General features: G+C 39.7%; 1 protein-coding gene across 5 annotated transcripts in view; it reads right to left on the bottom strand.

The window, feature by feature from the left end:
- The window catches only part of ELAVL4 (ELAV like RNA binding protein 4), a 104,323-nt gene that overhangs the window by 27,862 nt on the left and 57,597 nt on the right, over nucleotides 1-18,864 (bottom strand). For 3 of the 5 annotated variants that reach the window (XM_074152674.1, XM_074152672.1, XM_074152673.1), the window contains exon 2: nucleotides 13,079-13,319. In XM_074152674.1, the coding sequence (XP_074008775.1) occupies nucleotides 13,079-13,307 (229 nt within the window). In that variant the 5' untranslated portion in view covers nucleotides 13,308-13,319. Of the gene's footprint in view, nucleotides 1-13,078; nucleotides 13,323-18,864 lie in introns of those variants that run through there. The other 2 variants (XM_074152675.1, XM_074152676.1) reach the window with 1 other exon arrangement.

The raw sequence follows: 18,864 nt of genomic DNA, 5'->3' as shown, positions 1-18,864 counted from the left end.
TAGACCCAGAAAAAAAAAAACCACCATAAGACATACCAGCACATAAAAAAATGTTAAGCAGCAGCATGAAAAGAAGTCTGCAACGGGAATTAAAGAAGTCACTGCATTACTTAAAGCACACAATATGTGGTAGGAAGCCTTTCACATCCCATGGAGAGGGGATACAGCATTGCTGGACCAGCGATATATGAAGAACGGTAAAGACTGCACTCAACCAGAACAAGAAACATATGTACTGAAATGAGGAAAGCAACAAATTGAAGGCAAATTTCAGCAGCCACCAGGTTTTTAAATCAGGAATGACTTAAGACGCAAGATCAGAAGTGTCCAGTGTTAAGGCATTAAAACATGCTATCCCGTGGCTAAACTGTGACTAAAAGGAGATGCAAAAGCCTATAGATACTTCAGATGTGTAAAGACAACAACTGGAGATGAAATATTACTGTTACTTATAAGAGAAGATTAATTTAAAAGAGTAAAAAAATAATATGGTCTGAAACTGAAAAGAACAGGCACTCCAACAGTGAGAACCAGTAGGCTGTGGGAGAGGCACACGCTTCATTACAACAGACTTATCTTCCCTTCCTGCACCCCATTCCAAACACTGGTATTTCTGAATTTTAGGATAAAAGTAGAAGGCAGCTAAAAAATTCATACTGAACAATGGAGCAGAAACCGAAAGCAAACCGAAAGAAATGGAGTGATTTTTCCACTGGTCAGGCTTCAAGGGACAGTAAGTTAAGATCGCAGTGATCCCATGGGCAGAGTTTTGGTGCAAATATACAAAAAATGTGATGCCAGGTACCTGGAGTCAAAGTTTATGAGAAAACCCAGTATTCTAGAAGACGACAAGTAGCGAGTGGTGGAGTGATGGAGAGAAGAAAGGCAAAGGACAGAACCCCGATAGAGCCTGTGACTGACCAAGGTTCCCACCTTCACCATGGATCAGAGAACCACATGGACAGAGTGAAAAGTCCTAACAAATAACATGCACCTTGGTTCACAGGAGAGATTTTCGTTAAAAGGCCAAGAACACGCTCTCTCACTGAGATAGGAAAGGAAAGGCATGGCTGAGATATGAAAATCCAGTTCATCCTCAAACCTGGGAACATTTTTATGTGGAAATAGCGGCAGTTAACACTTCCAGCCTAAAAGAAATGACGGAGGCACATAAAACTAGAGAAAAACAAATTTGTTTCGCAAAACAAAAATAGTAAGACATAACAATAGACTGCAGCAGCAATATCCGAAAACCTGGTTGACTGCAAATTCAAAAAGCACCAGTAATTTTGTCATTAAATGATTTAATTCAGCAACATTTAGCGGTCTGTACCTCAGCCTCTGTCAAACAACAAAAAACAAAAGCCATCACAACACTAAGAAATTTCACAGTAATTCTGAACAATGACTCAGAATACCTATTCTGTCTCATAAACAGCCTACTAATTAAACTCTTTGAGCTCTACTAACCAGTTTTTCCAATGCACAGAGGAAAGTCATTTATTACAGACCGGAATACAAAATTTAATATTAACAACACAACCTGTGTCTGCAGCATTTTTAATCTGATCAGCGAAAACATAAATAAAAGCTGCAACCTGACAGCTAAAAAGGTTAATCTGTAATAGTTAGATTTACGTAGATTACTTTACACAGCATCTGGAAAGATGCTGAGAAAAGTAAAGCCACTTTATCGTATTCTAAAATGTGCTACCTATAAAAATGTTGCTATCCATCAATACTTAGACTGCAGTGAGCCTACTTAAATTTCCTTCAGCTTTAAGACTGCACTTTCAAGAACTTTCAAAGCAGCAGAGGCATTTTTAATTAATCAACGTTAGTCAAGTGTTTGCGATATTCCTTTTAGGTACTTCCAGGTAATAGAAGTAATGAAAAGGAAAACCACCTAAAGGAGAAAATATGATTTTGTTGCATGCATGTAACGCCTAGTTTTATCACTTAAATTTCTTGATGATTTTGTGGAAGAGAATATTATCATGAATGTGCTTCTCAATGAATTCCTTTCAGACTGAAAACCAGATCTTCTTTGAAAGGTGGCAGATTTCCTCTCTATCAGGTAACTCCTTTTCCTATGACAATATCCACATGTACGGCACTGGATGCACCATGTGTGGATGCCCTGACAAGCCGTTCTTGCTGGCTGACCACCACTGAAACCAGTGCAGGTGTTATGATACACTACTCTTGTCAAAGGCTTTTTGCAATATTAAACATATTGGTGGTAAACAGAGGAGAGGAAAAACATACGTATATTTCCTTCCTTTGTTTCCCATCCAGCAAAGTACCTGAATGTACCTAATCTGGAGCAAGTACCACAAACCTACCTATCAACAAAATCAAGGTTACACAGCAGCTATTCCAACATAGTGAAAAAACATAAGGGCAAAAAATGTTATCAAGTCAAGCTCCCAAGCTGTTCATGTTTGGGGTTAGGTTTTTTTTGTTTAAAACAGAGTAGCTTCCAGAGCTGGAAAATATTTTAAGAGAAAGTAGAGAAATGGGAGAAAAAGATGCATTGGTAAATAGAAGTGACACAGATACAGCATGCAGGAGAACAGAGAAGTCTAAAAAAGGAACTGCTGGAGAATACTTCTTCCTTGTTACATGTCCTATCTTATCATGCCCTACCTACTGTCCTCAGAACAGGGGAAAGTCAAAACACCCCCTACAGCTAGCCAACAGCATCCTAGGGAAGAGAAAGGCGGCCTCATTTTGTGGGTGCTAGAATGCTGTAAGCAAGAGGAAGCCTGTTGATACCTAATTTAAGGTGCTTTAAAATGCCCGTGAGCACAGGTTATTATCTGTATAGGGCAGAAGGCACATTAGACCTTCTACTGCAGAAACAGCAGCCCCTCTAGTACAGTAACAATTAATCATACTGGGGATGCTGCCATTTGTTTGCTTGCAGGTGAGTATGACGCAGCTTTTTGTCCATCTGCTTTTGCAATATCCCTTAAAAAACCGTCTAACTGAAAAAACAGTCTGGGCTCCCGTGAATAAAAATAATAAAAGTGGTCAGGGTTTTTTTTTTTCCCCCCTCAAGCTGATATATTCCACTGATTAAACAGATGCTGTGAGAGTCATAAGGACAGCAGTACTGGGTCAGAGCAGAGGTCTGCCTAGTCCAATATCCTGTCTCCGGCAGCACCTGCAAGTCAGTAACTTGTGCTTAAATTCCTAGTGGGGACAAGTAGGAACATCTGCAAAGTCAGTGATGGAACCCGCCCAAGGAGAACAGAGAACAGCAGCTATGTCCAAACCCCAGCAGTGAGTCAGCTGAAGCAGAGCCAGTGAGCAAAGTCAAAGAAATGGACTTGGGCTTCAGTGACATGATGCCTTCTTCCCCTATTACCCTATACTTTAAAAAAAAAAAATAAAATCAGTGTCTTGTGAGGGGATGAGAGAGACCACAAGATTGTGGCATCACAGAAATTTGAAACACTGCACCTGGCCAAAACCTGTCTGAACAGGCAGGCAGAGATGAAGAAGGGCCTGAACAAGACTTGGGCTGTACCAAAAATGATGTAAAAAGTCAGAGGCTGTAATACCCTATCAATGATAACTCCAGGAACGAAGCATAGCACATGAAAGCAGGATGCTGCTGAAATCCAAAGATGTATGCTGCTCTGCTGGCACAGGCTGAGCATCAGAACAACTTCCAGTAGGCAATGATTACTGAAAAGGTTATCAGCGCTGACTATAAGCACACAATTGCCATCAAGCTGTATACAAAGGTTATTGGACTCCCCATGAAACCAGCAAAAAACCCTATCCCTTGAGCAGAAGAAAAGATTAGATGGTGAGCAGCACTGACGATGTTCACATACAGAAAGCAGTGGCAAACCCCCCCTCTGTACATTCTTGGTATCATGACATAACATGACTAGACATTAGTCCCTCCTAATCATAAATAAAATTAAGATGACACCCTAAATTTCAAAGCTTTGGGATTGAACCTCTGAAGTTTTCTGGAAGCAAAGGAGAAAGAGAGGATTTAATATCTAGCAAGAGCTCCATATGCAGCAGATATCCCAAAAGGAATTTTTCCCTCTGCAGAGGGTCTCTTGCTCGAAAAGCAGATGGAAAACAAGTTGGATTGATCATGTATGCAGGCTCCTCACTCAAGTCAGTGAGAGTAACCCCAAATGCAGAGAAGATGTGAGGGACAGGTTCTGAGTGGATGGAGTCTGATGAGGCGGTTTGTTTTGTCAGTATTGGGGCTGCACATAAACTGAGCTAACAAAAAATACATAGAGGAAAAAGATGGGATTACTGAGGACATACACTCCTGGATCTCAGGTTGACCATTCCCAGAAGCCAAGGTGAAGATGATCTTGCAGGGCTCTTCTGGCTGTAGAGAAAAGCACCTGCATGCTAGGAATTCAAATGATGATGGATCAGCTCTGCAACAGAGAAGGGACAAGAACTTCCTGGCTCACCAAGTCTGAGAAACAGCTACTGCTGGCAGGTCAAATAATCCTGGCACAAATTTATTAAATGCCATCTTAAAGCCAAGAAGAAACTCCTAATGCAGTGTTGGTAAGAAGTAAAGCCTTATGAAAAGGGACAGCAGGTGCTAGGCCCATTTCAAAACCTTTCAGACTTGTTTTTGCAAGTCCAGGTCACTGATATTCTTGGACAAGTTGTCCAGCAGGAGCAGTGGGGAGACAGGCAGGGGTGACAGACGCAGCATGGCCACGCTGCTCGTTGGTATGACTGAAGAGCAGAAGGTCCTGAGTAGCAGGGAATGGGGTGAATGCTGCAAGAGTCAACTTCGGAGCCCTGACAGGTATCTCTTGGTGTGCTGTCTACTACTGCCCCAAAAGACCTTGCCTCAGCTAGAAGATTGTTAGTGGACACTGCTGCCGATCTCCCACAGCTTTAGTGGAACTCTCTCATTCCTTTCCTCCCCTTTCTCCTTGTCCTCCTTGGGCTAAAAGGAAAGAAAAAGGGTTAGGGACAGAAGCTGCACATGAGTGCTGAAGCTCAGGGTCTGTGCTTCCAGAGGGGAGGGCAGAACGAGGGGAAAAAGGACAGACAACACTGTAGGTAAGGGCAGACTGTCGTCGTAGAGGGGGTTCCACCAACATAGCCATTTCACCTGGCTGTTTCCTGGCAGACGGTTATCTTCAACACAGATGATATGAAGGATGGAAAGTCTCAGACTTCAGAAGGTCAGCAGACACTAAAAGCCTCAAATAACCTTATACCTGGAAGCCACGATTTCAGAGGTGTAGGTGTGCTTGTGCTGTTGAGGAAAACCATACTGCTAATACTTCCTCACTAGACTTGACAGGAAGGTGATGTTATTTACTCAAACCAAGCAGTTAAAACTGAAGAATAAACTAAATATGCATTAAAGGCTTCAGAACAAGCTCAGGAGTGAAACCGCTGAAGTTAATTAGAAAGCTCTTTCACAGCACAAGGGTCATGCCTACTTGCTTTCTGCCTATTTGCCCCAACGCTCATTTCAATTGCTTTTTTCCAATAATCAAGAAATCAAAATTCTTTTGTTCGCCGGCACAGAGCATGCACCAGACAACTGCAGAGAGGAGATAAAGAAAATGACGGATGCAAATTTGACCGTTTTCCTCAGTTAGAACAGACATCAACCGAACACATAGAATAGACATACCGAACACATTTTAGAAATCCAACACTAAGACACTCATTACTATTTCTATGTTCCACCCCCCACCTCCCCCAGTGCTAATGAATTTAGTTCATATGCTTAATGCAAACGTTCGTTTAGATAATCAATATTTGGGGATTGTCTTGAATCTGCAGCCCTAAGCATACAATATGCAACACTGAAATTAGGTTTATCTCTGCTCAAGAACAGAACACACTTCAGGAAATAAGAAGCTATAAAAATAAAATAACTAGGCCACCAAATTAAGATCAACTTATCAAAGGTCTTTAGTGACATTCCGAGCCATATATTTAGTCTTTTAAAAATAATTCTAGATTTTAGGTTTAAAAGACTCAAACATGTCTGTTTTTTCATGTCTTAGTATTTTATTCTCTGCATGCAACTGAGGGTACCAGACAAAGGTTATAACCAAAAACTGAAGCATGCTCTGTATTCCATTCTGATTCATAGAAATATTTTTTTTTTCCAGCTATAAAACACGGAATTTTAGATTTCTGCTTTTCCGGGCACTTGACTCTCAGCTGCAGTTACACTACTCTGACCACTCTTTCCTCACCGCATTTTGAGCATGAACTCAACACAAAGAAATACCTGCTACACAAGTCTCCTGTACCTACTAAAATATGGTGAAGCCAATCTACAAGTCACTTCCTGAAAAAAATAAGATAATTCACTTAATCTGGTATTATTTTCTAGACGACAGAAGTCTAGGAGAGTACTCTGCTGCATAAATATTTTCCCTATTTTAGTAAATACCAAGTCTTGTGCTATCAAGGAAGTCAAATGCAGAAAACTGCACTGCTTCTTACAGAGATCCCCTACACAGCCAATTTGAGGGACACAACTAAATACAGCCTTTAAGTGCAATTAAAGCAAATGCCAGAATTATTTTCACTTTGAAAATGGTGAGCACCACAGTACGTAAGTTTAGGAAAAAGCCCTACTCCGAAGGATTTTGTTAATTCTCATCTGCTACTGGAATAAAGCAACTGCTGCTAACATTCAGTCTAGTCTAACAAGATCCATACCAAATAAATGAGCAGTGAACAGTGACTAGTTACCACTGCTTTACAGAGAATTACTAAAAAAGCCCTTCCAGGTCAACAAGGGAATAAACCACCTCTACAAGGTATTTTTTGCCTAAACCCTGTTATTAGGTGGACTTATGCCATGAGGCACCAGTGTTTACATACTTTCTAAACAGTTTATAAGTCTTATCTAACATAATCCCTACATTCTATAATCCTATCTGTTTAATGTATTTCAAGAGACGAAAACTGCTGCACCAGTAATATCTCAAAATGGAAGGTACTTTCAAAGCACAATCAGTGAATTGGACAACAAATGTACAAGTAGTTTATGCCCAGATTAGACTTCCAGTCATTTCGGATCAGGTAACATAATGCTGGGTTTCACAAAAAGCTATATTTATCTGCATATGGGTCATTTTTTTCTTCCAATAGGAAATCCTCTTGGTACGCCCTTTTACAAAATTCCTAGAGAAAACATATATAAAACACTGGTAGCTTTTGTATGTAAAGTTTTCAGTGAATACATGTTCTATCTGCAGCTTCTAAACATAAATAGCTGTGAATTATTTCCTTTGAATAAAAATAAATATTTTCCCCCACAACAAAGCAGCACAATTTTACTAATATCTCTGCAATTTCCAGCCTGTTTCTTTCAAATGCAGACTTAACTCTGCAACTGCTACCTATTGTCATGAACTGTAAAGGTCTTTTTCCTATAATTATATTTAACCATTAATCCTGGTTTCACTTCGTGTCTTTTCATTACTATGAGCTTTCCGAGTCCACCCCTTGATCCCAAGATGGACACCATGACCTCTTGCTCATCTATTCTTATCAGGCACCAAAACCTCCCATCGAAATACATAACGCTTAGCTGTTGCCTGCTGCAAACACTGGGCCAATACTAGGAGGAGTCTGTTTACTAAGGAAAGCCTAAGTTTACTAAGTTTTGCTGCTGCTGCACACTTGCCATCAGATTCAAGAGCTTCCCTCCTGGAGGGCTGTGCTGTTGGGGAACAACATGATCATACCTGGCTCCCTTCCCTCCTGCCGCCTCGGGTCACCACCACAGTGTGCAACTAATGGCTTCTGCTCCTGAGGATACAGACCACCTCCATCCACCAACTTAAAAGCCATTACCAATTCCAGTTGCTGAAATTAAGGCTGCTTAATTAGGCCCCAAGTTTCAGGAAACACCAAGCATGCAACCTCTGAACAGCAAGTTCCTGAGAGATCTCAGTCCAGTGCCACCATTCACTGAACATGCTTGGTTAAATGACACCTGGGACTTCCCTTTTTACAGCAGCACTTCTTCGATATGTGCTGGTAAACTGCTCCTTAGACAGGAAGAAATAGTTTTCATAGAGGGCAGACGATACCAACTCAACCTAGTACTTCTGGACCAAAAAGGGTTGATGGTAGCATGCTCAGAGCACAGGCAGAGAGCATCCTCCCCAGATGAGGAATTTACTCCTTTCTATGGAGAAATGAGCACTGGAAACTGCTCACATGGAAGATGTTTTTCCTGTACTCTCTCACAACGCTGCATTATTTCTGACTGCCATTTTGTTAGCTTTGGGTTCTTGGGTCATATACTTGAACATCCAAAGAGTGATGAATGGACAATCCATAAGTGCTAGAGGCCTATAGGTAAAACAGTCAATATTTCTTTCTCTCCTAACATGTGACAGCAAACAGATGCTACTGCTTTGAGTTAATAGCTTGCCTGTCCTGGATTTTCATGGGCATCATCAATATTTATATTACACTTAGAATGCTACAATTATTTCTGAACTGCAGTTTTAAATCTAACTCTGCATCAGTCCTATTACAAATACCTGAAATTAAAATGAAATATTTAAATCTTTGTGCATAACATTAAAGGAATTGCAAATTCAAAAGGAACAATTTAAAAACGGAGTTGCTTTTTGGGCAGAGGAGCAATGAAGTTCCTGATTATGCATGCAAAGAACATCAAATTGTACCACACAGCAGGAATATGCAAACTCTGTCATAAGTTAAACGATGCACAGAAATCCTGTATCAATAAATATTCTGCTTTACAGTGTGCCTGGATCTTTGTAAGATATGAAAGATGACTTGAGATCTAAAGATTTTAGATATCAGTCATTTGACAATTTGGTGGTGCAAATTCCTGTGTAGATTACAGAGAAATATAATTCTTAAGAGCTCAGCTAAGGCCACCAAATCAATTAAAAAAAACCCAAACGTCCCCTTCTCCCACACACAAACTGTGTCAACAAGGACAACTCACTTGGCCAGCAGCAGTTACAGTCTCTGACGGACACTACACTGATTGGATCTTTTGTTTCCAAACACTGGACAAAAGTTCAGCATTTCTTCTCTCAAGATTTTCTGCTGAATTCAAGCCCTCTCCTTCTCCAAGTCAGGAAGATATTTATCACTGTCTTTCTTTGGACAAAAGAAATAAAGAGCATCTGCAACGCTTAGCATCACTTTTAAGCACCAAGCCTCACATCCATCTGAAGCCACAGTCTTCCTCCATGAAGCCACCTCCCCTTCATCTAACACTGCTCTAAAATGTTTATGCCATTTAGGTGTTTTTTTTAACTCAAGTTCCTTCTCATTTTTTGAGCGCAGCTGATTAAACCTGAACAACTGGGTTGTTGGACGAAATATGCTGTAGCTATGAAATGGTACAGCAGGGACCAGTTTCACTGTTAATTTAAAATGCTAGAATTAATTAGGTAGTGTAAATGAAGAATTTAATAAGCACACTTTACAACCACAAGTTCTGCTTTTATTAAACACCCCTGCCAAATGAAGGCAACTATCTTCAGTCTGTTTTTCCTTGTCTCATTCCCTTAAAATCTCTGCAGTGAAAAATTCTATTTTTTCTATTGCAACCCCTCCCCCATAATTAAAATGTATGCCTGACTTCCATCTCCTCTTTCAAGTCATTAGCATCTTTTAAAAATGCTACTGTATATCCTGCCTGTTCGGAGAAGCTACCAAACAAAACCGAAGTTTACAATTTTGGTTTTGAATACCAAATTAAAGGCTGTCTTAGAAGCTGTCATTCCTATTCAACTCAGCACAGTGTACTACCAAATTAGCATATTTTTTTTTAGTAAAGGAATATGGTTGTTTAAACATGTGTCTTTCCAAAGCGAGGGGTAACATCACGAATCAATTTTCTTAAAAAACCTTACTACTGTTCTAAGACTGCAAAAAGACTTGGAGCAGTTGATTATTCCTGACATATACTGTTTAATCCATTTTAAAATTAGAGTTCAGATCATAAATTCTCTCAAAGGGATCCTGTACATTTAACAGACTTTGTTTAGCTTTGAACTCCTTGAAAAAAAGTACTTCGGGAGCCTAAACACTATTTCACAAAGTCTGTGCAATTCCTTGACAGGACAGAGGAAAATCAAATCTCTTACATAAACCAATTCAATCCTATCTAGCCTCAGAAATACATTCGAGATTTTCTAATATGGTTTTTCCTGGGTAACTATTTAATGATGATGATTTGGTTTATGACCTTTTCTGTTTTTTCCTGAAGCAAACTCTCTCTGCGGTTAACTTTTTATTCTGGCTTTCCTCAATTTATCTGATATTTTACCTTAGCAGGAAGGAGACAAACTTATCTGTGAAGGCAACCCATATTTTTAGTGGAAAGCACTCCAACATTTGTTTAGAAGCATACTACAAAAGCGTACACTTAGCTGAAACTTATTAAAAACAAAATTTTCAACAGAAGCAATGAAAAATCCAAAAGCAAACAAAACCTAAGTTGTTTCAGACATTCACCAGTTCAGCAAGAACAGCTTAAGAATTTATTGTTTCTTCTGCAAGACAGCATTCACTGTCAAAAAAAAAATCTACACTGATTTTTAAGAAAAAACAGCAGAGAACCCCTGAAAAGCCAGTCATTCCTGTAACAACTTACTGGCGTACTTTCACCCCTCCCAAAAAAATGTAAAACCCCAGAAAGCCTGATGAAGAACACACTTACGTGACAGTCCGGAAGGATGAGCTGGGTATGACCTCAGTGCATTTTGTTACTCTCAGTGTTCTAAGAACCTTTAACAACAGGGACTGCTTCTGGCTGAGGACTGTATTCGATTTACTAACTCTCAATTCAATGTGAGGAATGAACACGCATCCTAAAATTTAGTAACGTTGCACAATGCCTTGATAAGAGGCCCAAAAACCTTGGCAGATTAAATTCTGTTCTCAAAAATGGCACAGAGGCTCTGGAAGACAATTCTTCTTTTGCAAATTTGGTTCTTTTGTACTTGTATCACTTTTTAAAACAACATGTAAGCTCCTAAATCCCTTAGGGGTGATGTCCTCAAAGCATCCGGGTAGGTTTTTTAAAGAATGGTTCCTTTACAGTATTTTACTGATGATAAAGATTTACACACTTTGTATGGCAAGAAAAAGCATAGGCAAAATCTACCCAAGAACGTGTCAGAAGATCATATAGCAAATTTCTCACATCTTCAAATACAGAGACAAAAAAAAGCCTGGAGAAGGAATGAAACAAAAAGAATACTGTTCCTAGCTGATGAAGTAATGGATCTCCATCCAAGGACAGCCAATTCTCTATGAAAACAACACTGAGTATCTAAAGTCTTCACATTATATTGCAAAGAAATCACCATGAATTTGAGGGATATGGGAAGCAAAAACTCATGAAACACAGAACCTGCCACAATCAAAATTCAAGGGAGGCACACCAGACTCCTGCAGATGAGGGTTAGGTGTTCAATTCTGTCTGAAATAACTGAAATAACCTCCAATTTAATTTCTCAGATTATTTTCAGACTAGAAGAAAAGTAGCAGTCTGGAGCTAAACCGGTCTGGTGGCAGATATTAAAGATGGTATGTCACACTGTATTATCGGGCCAGCTATGCTTATAAAAGAAGGGGACTTCAGGTATTTGCATGGAATTTTTTTTTCTTTAAGTAGGAAAAAAGTCAAGAATAAATGAAAGTCAATTCCATTTTTCAATCTTCTTCCTTTTAATACCCCTGAAGCTGTGTCGCAATCAGAAGATATACTGAAATAAATACATCATGGTCAACGTGCTAAAGAAAGCTCTGCTGGACTACACTTCTGAGGACCTGAGCTGCCCTGCAGCTACTGCCATTTGTTATGTGCCTTGCGTTGTTCAACCAGAGCATTGCTATATGTCAGGAAGTAAATAAAAGAAGAAGCATTGCATGTTTAAGAGCACTACGCAGATCAACCTAATGCTGCCAATACAAGGGCTGCCAGGCTGTTATGGAAGTAGGTATGAAGATTTGTATTTTAATTCCTCGTTTTTACATGGTGCCTCCTTCCACAGAACACACACCCAAGTTGCCAGGAGAGCATCCGAGAGAGGAGATGGCTCCTTTCCTGGAACCCTTTCCTTCCCAAGGCTGCTGCTCTGTGCTAAACATAACAGCGCTGGCGATGCTCTGAACAGCAGTGAAATTTCAGCTGTTCCCCACCTACGGTGAGAGTAGACACACAACCTATAAAACTAACCTATAAAGCAAGCTATAAAAGCTGATTGTTCACCCCACTGTCTTCCTGTGCATCAGTGAATTCCTGGCAGCGAGGATACAGAGTAGGCTAGGGGCATCTGTACCCTCCACACCTCCTCTCGCGATGCTGCGGACATCTCTCCTCTTTGAGGTAGGATCTATAATGGGAGGCTTTTCTTATTCTGAAGGCACCTACGCCAATCGGTGTCACTTCATGAAGAAAAGGAACACGGCAAATTAAAACATTTTCAGGGACAGGGTTCATTAACAGATATCCACAAGTGTCCGAATGGAATCCAAAGCAGTGGTTCCCAGCTACAGACCACTGCTGTTCCAGAACGCTGAGGTAAATAAGCTCCAATAGCCATGTAGAACCATGTTGGCTTTACAGCACTGCTCATAGGCAAAAATCTGATGAAGGTGAGGTTCAGAAGGAACAGTCAGAAGTAGGAATGGTCAGTTGGCTCAAGACATTTAGATTACCCTACTACAACTTGAGTCAATGTTAAATAAAAACCAGAATGATCAGGAAGGCAATGCCACCGTCTGAGCTCTGCTGCAAGAAGCTGCACAGCATGCCACACACAAGCAGACTGGCAGTGGCCACACATCGATCTGTACTTGCATCTGGACAGAGGCTAAAAGACAAGGGGCTTCTCCTACAGCTGTTCTAGATCTATTGTGCATCTCTGAAAACCATCTGAAGTTTACTGCGGCATTCGCAGTGTTCCCTGTGCTTGACAAGACAATCCCCCACTTGCAAGTCAAGCACTGAGGTTCTGCTGACCCCAACTGTGAACTGACCCCGATAAAAATCTGAGAAGAGTCAACCACATGAAGCGCTTACCTGTAATTTTGTCTCTCACGAGCTTGCAGGATTCGATTTCACCGATGCTCCCAAAGAGACTCCGGAACTCCTCCTGGGTCATGTTCTGGGGCAAATAGTTGACTATGAGGTTGGTTTTGCTGTCATCTGTAGCAGCCCCCGTCTGCATGGGGGAAGGGCAGTTTCTACTGTTGCTGGAGGGTCCATTGGTTGTATTGGAAGTAGGGCCATTCGACACCTGAGGCTCCATGGTGCTAATTATCTACACCAAAATAAGAGGGAAAGAGGAAAAAAAACCCTTAAGTTTCATAGATACAATAGCTATTTTTAAAGATACTTAGAAACGAATGAGTAGGTAGCATTCATGGCCAATTTAGATACTTCAACAAAAAAAAAAAACCCGGCTTGATTCCTCTGTTATTGTTGCAAAGTAGGTCATGCTAGTCTTTAGCTGTGAGCATATACTAAGATGCAGTTAAAAAAACCTTTTTTTGTTAATGCGAAGCTGATTTCTGCTTTCATCACGCAGCCGTTTTCACAAATGTAAATTTAAACCACATAAATTTAATTATAATTTAAGGTAATAATCATAATTAAAATTATAGTTCCATTAAATCAGACGAAGTATGTGTATGGCTCTATGTGAAAAGGTAAAATATTTTACCTATTTAATAACTGTATCACAGAGCGCAACGACAACAACATTAACCAGGCACAGTCAATCTGCAACGTGTCATCATTCAGACTGCCTTCAATTAATAAACTCGGGTGTCCCAAGACATACCGTTTACTGGTTCCAGTGATGACCTATATTCTCCAGTTATATATTCTCACTAACGAACTGACACCTCTTTAAATAATAAAGCCCTGGATTTGCAATCTTCAGAGATACAAAGGTCTTCACATATTTACTAGAATCAAAAAGGTTTAATCAAAGACAGACTTATCAGGCACAGGTGCAGGCTGGAATTTTAACAAGCACATCTATCTTGAAACGCGAAACTCCCCATTTTCACAGAAGAGACTCAAATAGACCTTTCCGAAAAATGACAAATAAGAATCCAGCCCAGTAAAGTGCGTGCAGGACAGTAGCCCTATTGTCACCAGCGCCACCGGTCACATGAGTAAAGCTGCCTGCATGTTTATCTGCAGGCTGAGGACTGAAGAACGCCAAGTTTTCATCCAAAATCTGCACAGACAGAGAAAGGAAGCAGAAAAACCTGGGTACTTCAGGCTTTTTCTATATAGGTATTTGCCTCTACTATGACTTCCAGCCTGTCTTCGCTGTCACCAGTGCTGACAAGGGAAGCCCATCATCTTAAATCTCAAATCTGGATAAATTAAAGCAATGCAAATGGTGGCTTTTGCGGTCTTACTGTGAAGTTTGCGATGTGCAGCTTTGCTGGTATCTGTTATCAAAGAGCATCCCTCGGATGGACTCAGCCTCCCCCCATCAAAGAGGGAATGATGCAAACTACTGCCCCGGGCAAGAGACTCCACTGCCCTGGGACAGGGACAAGCGTGGGGACAACCCAGGGCTAAGACACCACACACTCTGAACCTCCTGTTCATCCGATCCTGTAATTATTATAATTACTCAAGACTTAATTTGCTTTCTTTTTTAAATCCAGGGAGGTACATGTTGTGACAAATTAGGCCCATAATTCAGGAGGGTGGGGGACACACTGAAAGAGTGGTGTCTATTCTAAAATTAACTACACTGAGGGTGGTTCAGACTAAATAGGTTATATTCTGGTCTATTTTTTTTTTTTTTTAATTGAAATGCTCCAGTGTTAGTTTAATGCTTCATTTTGGAAATAACCCTCTTTTTTTTATCAATGGAAATAAGTTTTGAATTACCATTATTTTTGATTATCAATCCCAGGAATAGCTACTTGGTTTGACAATTTTTTTTTTTTTTTAAATAAAAAGAAGCCATGTCACATTGTGCCTAACAGAAAGGCCTTAAACCACACAGCAGCACCACTTCAAAAATAAACTCCGTAAAAATAGTAACAACCTGAAAGAAACCGGCACATCCAAACCAGAATCCCTCTGCCAGTTTTGCCAGCCACGTGGCGCCGAGCTCTGGCATCCTCCATCGAGCTGCACCAGCCCCTTACCTGGTAAAAGTCTTGAAGGAGGAGTGTATCAGCCATCCTTCCTTTTTTTTTTTTTTTTCAGTCTAATTTCATACATGTATTTACTCACACGTACTACCAAATGCTTCAGACGCTGTTAAATCTGTTTGGCTCGGGATTCCAGCTGGAAGGATCATCCTTCGGTCTCTGCCCCTCCATCACCCCCCAGACACCAACCACCAGCTCTAAGCTTTGCTGCCAGCCTGCAGCAGGTCGGGGCTTCGCACCCCAAGGCTCACGCGCTTCAGCTGAGCACACTGTGCTCATTTGCTGTTTATCTGCATCAACCTGATTAAAAATCAGGGGGGGGAAAAAATTCCAGTTCTGACAGTAAGACTAGTGAAAAGATGAGTGAAGTGGCTGATGGAAAGCTGCAGCTTTCCGCGTGCGTTTAAGCTATCTGATCATATCATTTCCAACATAAAAAAAAACCCACAAGGTAAACTGTGATTTTGGAGCTGCTCCTGCCCTTCTAAAGCCGAGAGGAATACCACGCCACGGGTTTCAGTTACAGCAGAAGCAGGACTTCAGCACAATGCTCTGAGGAAGGTACATCGCCTATTATTAGCAACAGACAAAAGCTATCTATAGTTCCCCACGATAAACAATAACCCCAGATCTCTTAAAATCTCTGAAAGAAAACAAAATTCAGAACTGGCTGGTGTCCTACTTAACGCATTTTGCACACTCTTTTCAGTTACATTTTCAGCACGCTTACCTTCCACACCAAGCAAATAAGCTGAATTCAACCCATATTTAACACATTCAGAACACTAAGAGTACACTGCTCTGTAAAGATCTGTTCTTAAACAAGTAGATTTCCTCATCTAGTCCTTCATCAGAATATCTTGGCATAAACTAATGTTGCACCAGGTGCCAGGTTGTCTTCCTAGTCACTCTCACCCAACTTTAATTAGGTTTTCCAGATTTTTCAATGGTAGAAAAGAAAATCAAGGCACTTATTTGCCCTTCAAATTATTGCAAAGTTGTAGGTTACTGAAAAAAAAAAAAAATCAATTTGCTGTACAGAAGAAATCATTCTTCAGCATTTCTCTCTATCCATAATAAGTGTTTCTGATAAAGTATTCCAGATGAATTTTTTTTTTTTTACTGCATAATTTTAAGCCTCCATTTACGGAGCGATTTCTGTGCAAAAGCAGTTAGGTACCAGGGCTTGCATTCAAAGTTCTTATGGGCACAAAGAATACTCATTTTAGATGTACATACTGATTCACATCGTTAGTAAAGACTTAAATTATTAACTTTAACAAAAAGGTAAGTCCTAGCTCTCCTTTCCAAACATTGTCTGTCCCCTACATGCCTGAAGCTCAGACCCACTGTCAGGAGTTCAGTGTGCATGCACTGGGACGTTTATTGTTGATGACTATTTTTAATATTAACAAGTTGTTGATCCCACATCAGTCAGCACATTATATAAGAGCAACATTATTTATTCAAAGAATAGATTTCAGCATGCCATTTGCTTTTTTTCCTTCCACTAAGACTTAGATTTTTAATTCGGAACCTGTATCACAATATGAACATGTTTGAAATAGATACTCGAGTTTCCTGAGCACACAGTTAACTTTCATCATGTTTTAATTACTGGTAATTTTTTTTAGCACAAGAAAGTATTGGGCTGTAATTCAATTCTACAAAAATATTAAAGGAGGCTCTAAGTCTAACTCATGAAGGGCTTATTTGAATACAGGCAAAATAAAGGTGGAAAATTCAACAGTGACTCAACCCCAATGTTAATTTTTTTTAACAAAATATACTCTTACCCCATGAAGATTAGTAGTACACCTCTGTACATGCCACTTAAAATTAGCGACATCTCTATGGCTTCTATAGACCTTCTCTGACCCAACTTAGGCAGCTACTACTGGTCTCGAAATAATTACAGTAAAAGTGTCATGTGTGAGGCCACTCACATGCTACTGGTGTAAGGAGGCATTTTGTTTTGGGGTTTGGTTTTTTTTTTTGGCAACAACTTGCTAAACTCCCAATACTGCAACCCCATGTTCTATATACAGGATAACAGTATCTTCGAAGAGTAAGTTGCAGTTGCTATTGATAGACATAGAATATTCAAATTATCGGTGGCTAAATTACCAATCTTTATAACATCAGAAAAAATACTATGTGACAGAATTTCAAGACTGCATTTTTTAAGTTAAAGGCAACCCATATTTCAAATTCTGAATGCATTTCATCAGACTGCTGCTTTTAAAAATGACTTCTTGGTGTACTACTTTTCTCAGTATGGTAATATATCAGCAAAGTAGGATGTATTTTAGTTTGACAGATTTCAAAGAAATGCTTTGCTGCTCAGGAATATGCTCTGCATAAGCTTTGCCAGTGTTTTGCAAAACACTGCTTACCAAAAGGCTTGGTATAGCCCCTCCTACAAAATATCAGTGACGAATATCCATTATAGCAACTCCTACATTACAAGCAATGTTTCAGAAATACCTCTATCATATCTTTTTTTTTTTTTACAATTGATTTCAATTAGTGTCAATTTATTCTTGTTGGAATATTAGCTCCAGCAATAATACAAAGAATACCTGTATGTATAAACACAACTATTTAAATGCTTAAGCAAGCTAAAGTAACTGACATTAATCTTCAGTTATTACAGTAAATATGTGACATCCATCTACTATTACAAAGCACAGTTAATGAATCATTTAGAAAACTACCCACAGACTGATTAAGACAGTCTTATCTCCCTACTGCATGCATAAACAATAGCCAATGGCTCAATAAATGTAAATATACATGCTTTATATTTACAAAATTTGTTCTCAGCAGTCTAAAAGAAGGTCTGCATGTTGAACTGAAAGACTGTCACATACATACACTGAAAGGAGCTTGTACTCAGCAAATAATTAGCACCCATTCTTGTCATCTGAATTACATATACTCCACTGCCCATATTCCACAATAAATACAAATGAATGATACGTATGGAAAAAATAAATACAAATAAGTGTTATAGACACTAAAGAGAAGGGTTTTTTTTTTTTTAAACATACCACAAACATTTTTTTTCTCAGATTTTGATGTTAGGAAAAGAATCTGAAACTACGGAGAATTCACACAGACATATCCATTTTGAAGACGAAGTCAAAAAAGTTATCTATGAATAACGAACAGTTCACAGCACCTAAATGCCAAGAAAAATGATCACGGTAAATTACACCACATGAAGAATTCATGAGGTCTAATTTTATATTATTTTTAAGTGTTCATTAATGAACAAACTCATAACATTCTCCCATAAAAAAGAATTTAGATAAATAATGCAAAGCTCCTACTTAATCTAAAAAGGCTCTTTAATTAGCATTGCAAGTTGTTTGCTTTTACAAGTGAAAACAAATGGTGCCATGGCAGAGGTCCCATAGCCATCTCCATAGAACAAGGATGACAAAAGGAGAAACAAACAAAATCTCTCACAGAAACTAAGTGTAGATTCACAAAGGTTTTCCTTCTGTAATGAGAAACAGGCTTAACTCCCAACGTATCTGCTCTTTGGAATGGAAGTCAGCACAGCACAAGTCTCTGTCCCACAAGAACTTTTCCACAGGTGAGAAAAACTCAATTTACTGGAGCTGCCAGACCGACCCATCCACAGCCCTCCCGCCTGTGATCCGTATGCGA

The sequence above is a fragment of the Numenius arquata genome, chromosome 8, assembly GCF_964106895.1.
Source record: "Numenius arquata chromosome 8, bNumArq3.hap1.1, whole genome shotgun sequence".
Classification (NCBI taxonomy): Eukaryota; Metazoa; Chordata; class Aves; order Charadriiformes; family Scolopacidae; genus Numenius; species Numenius arquata.
The sequence above is the reverse complement of the archived record's forward strand: the minus strand, read 5'-3'. Positions and strand labels throughout refer to the sequence as shown.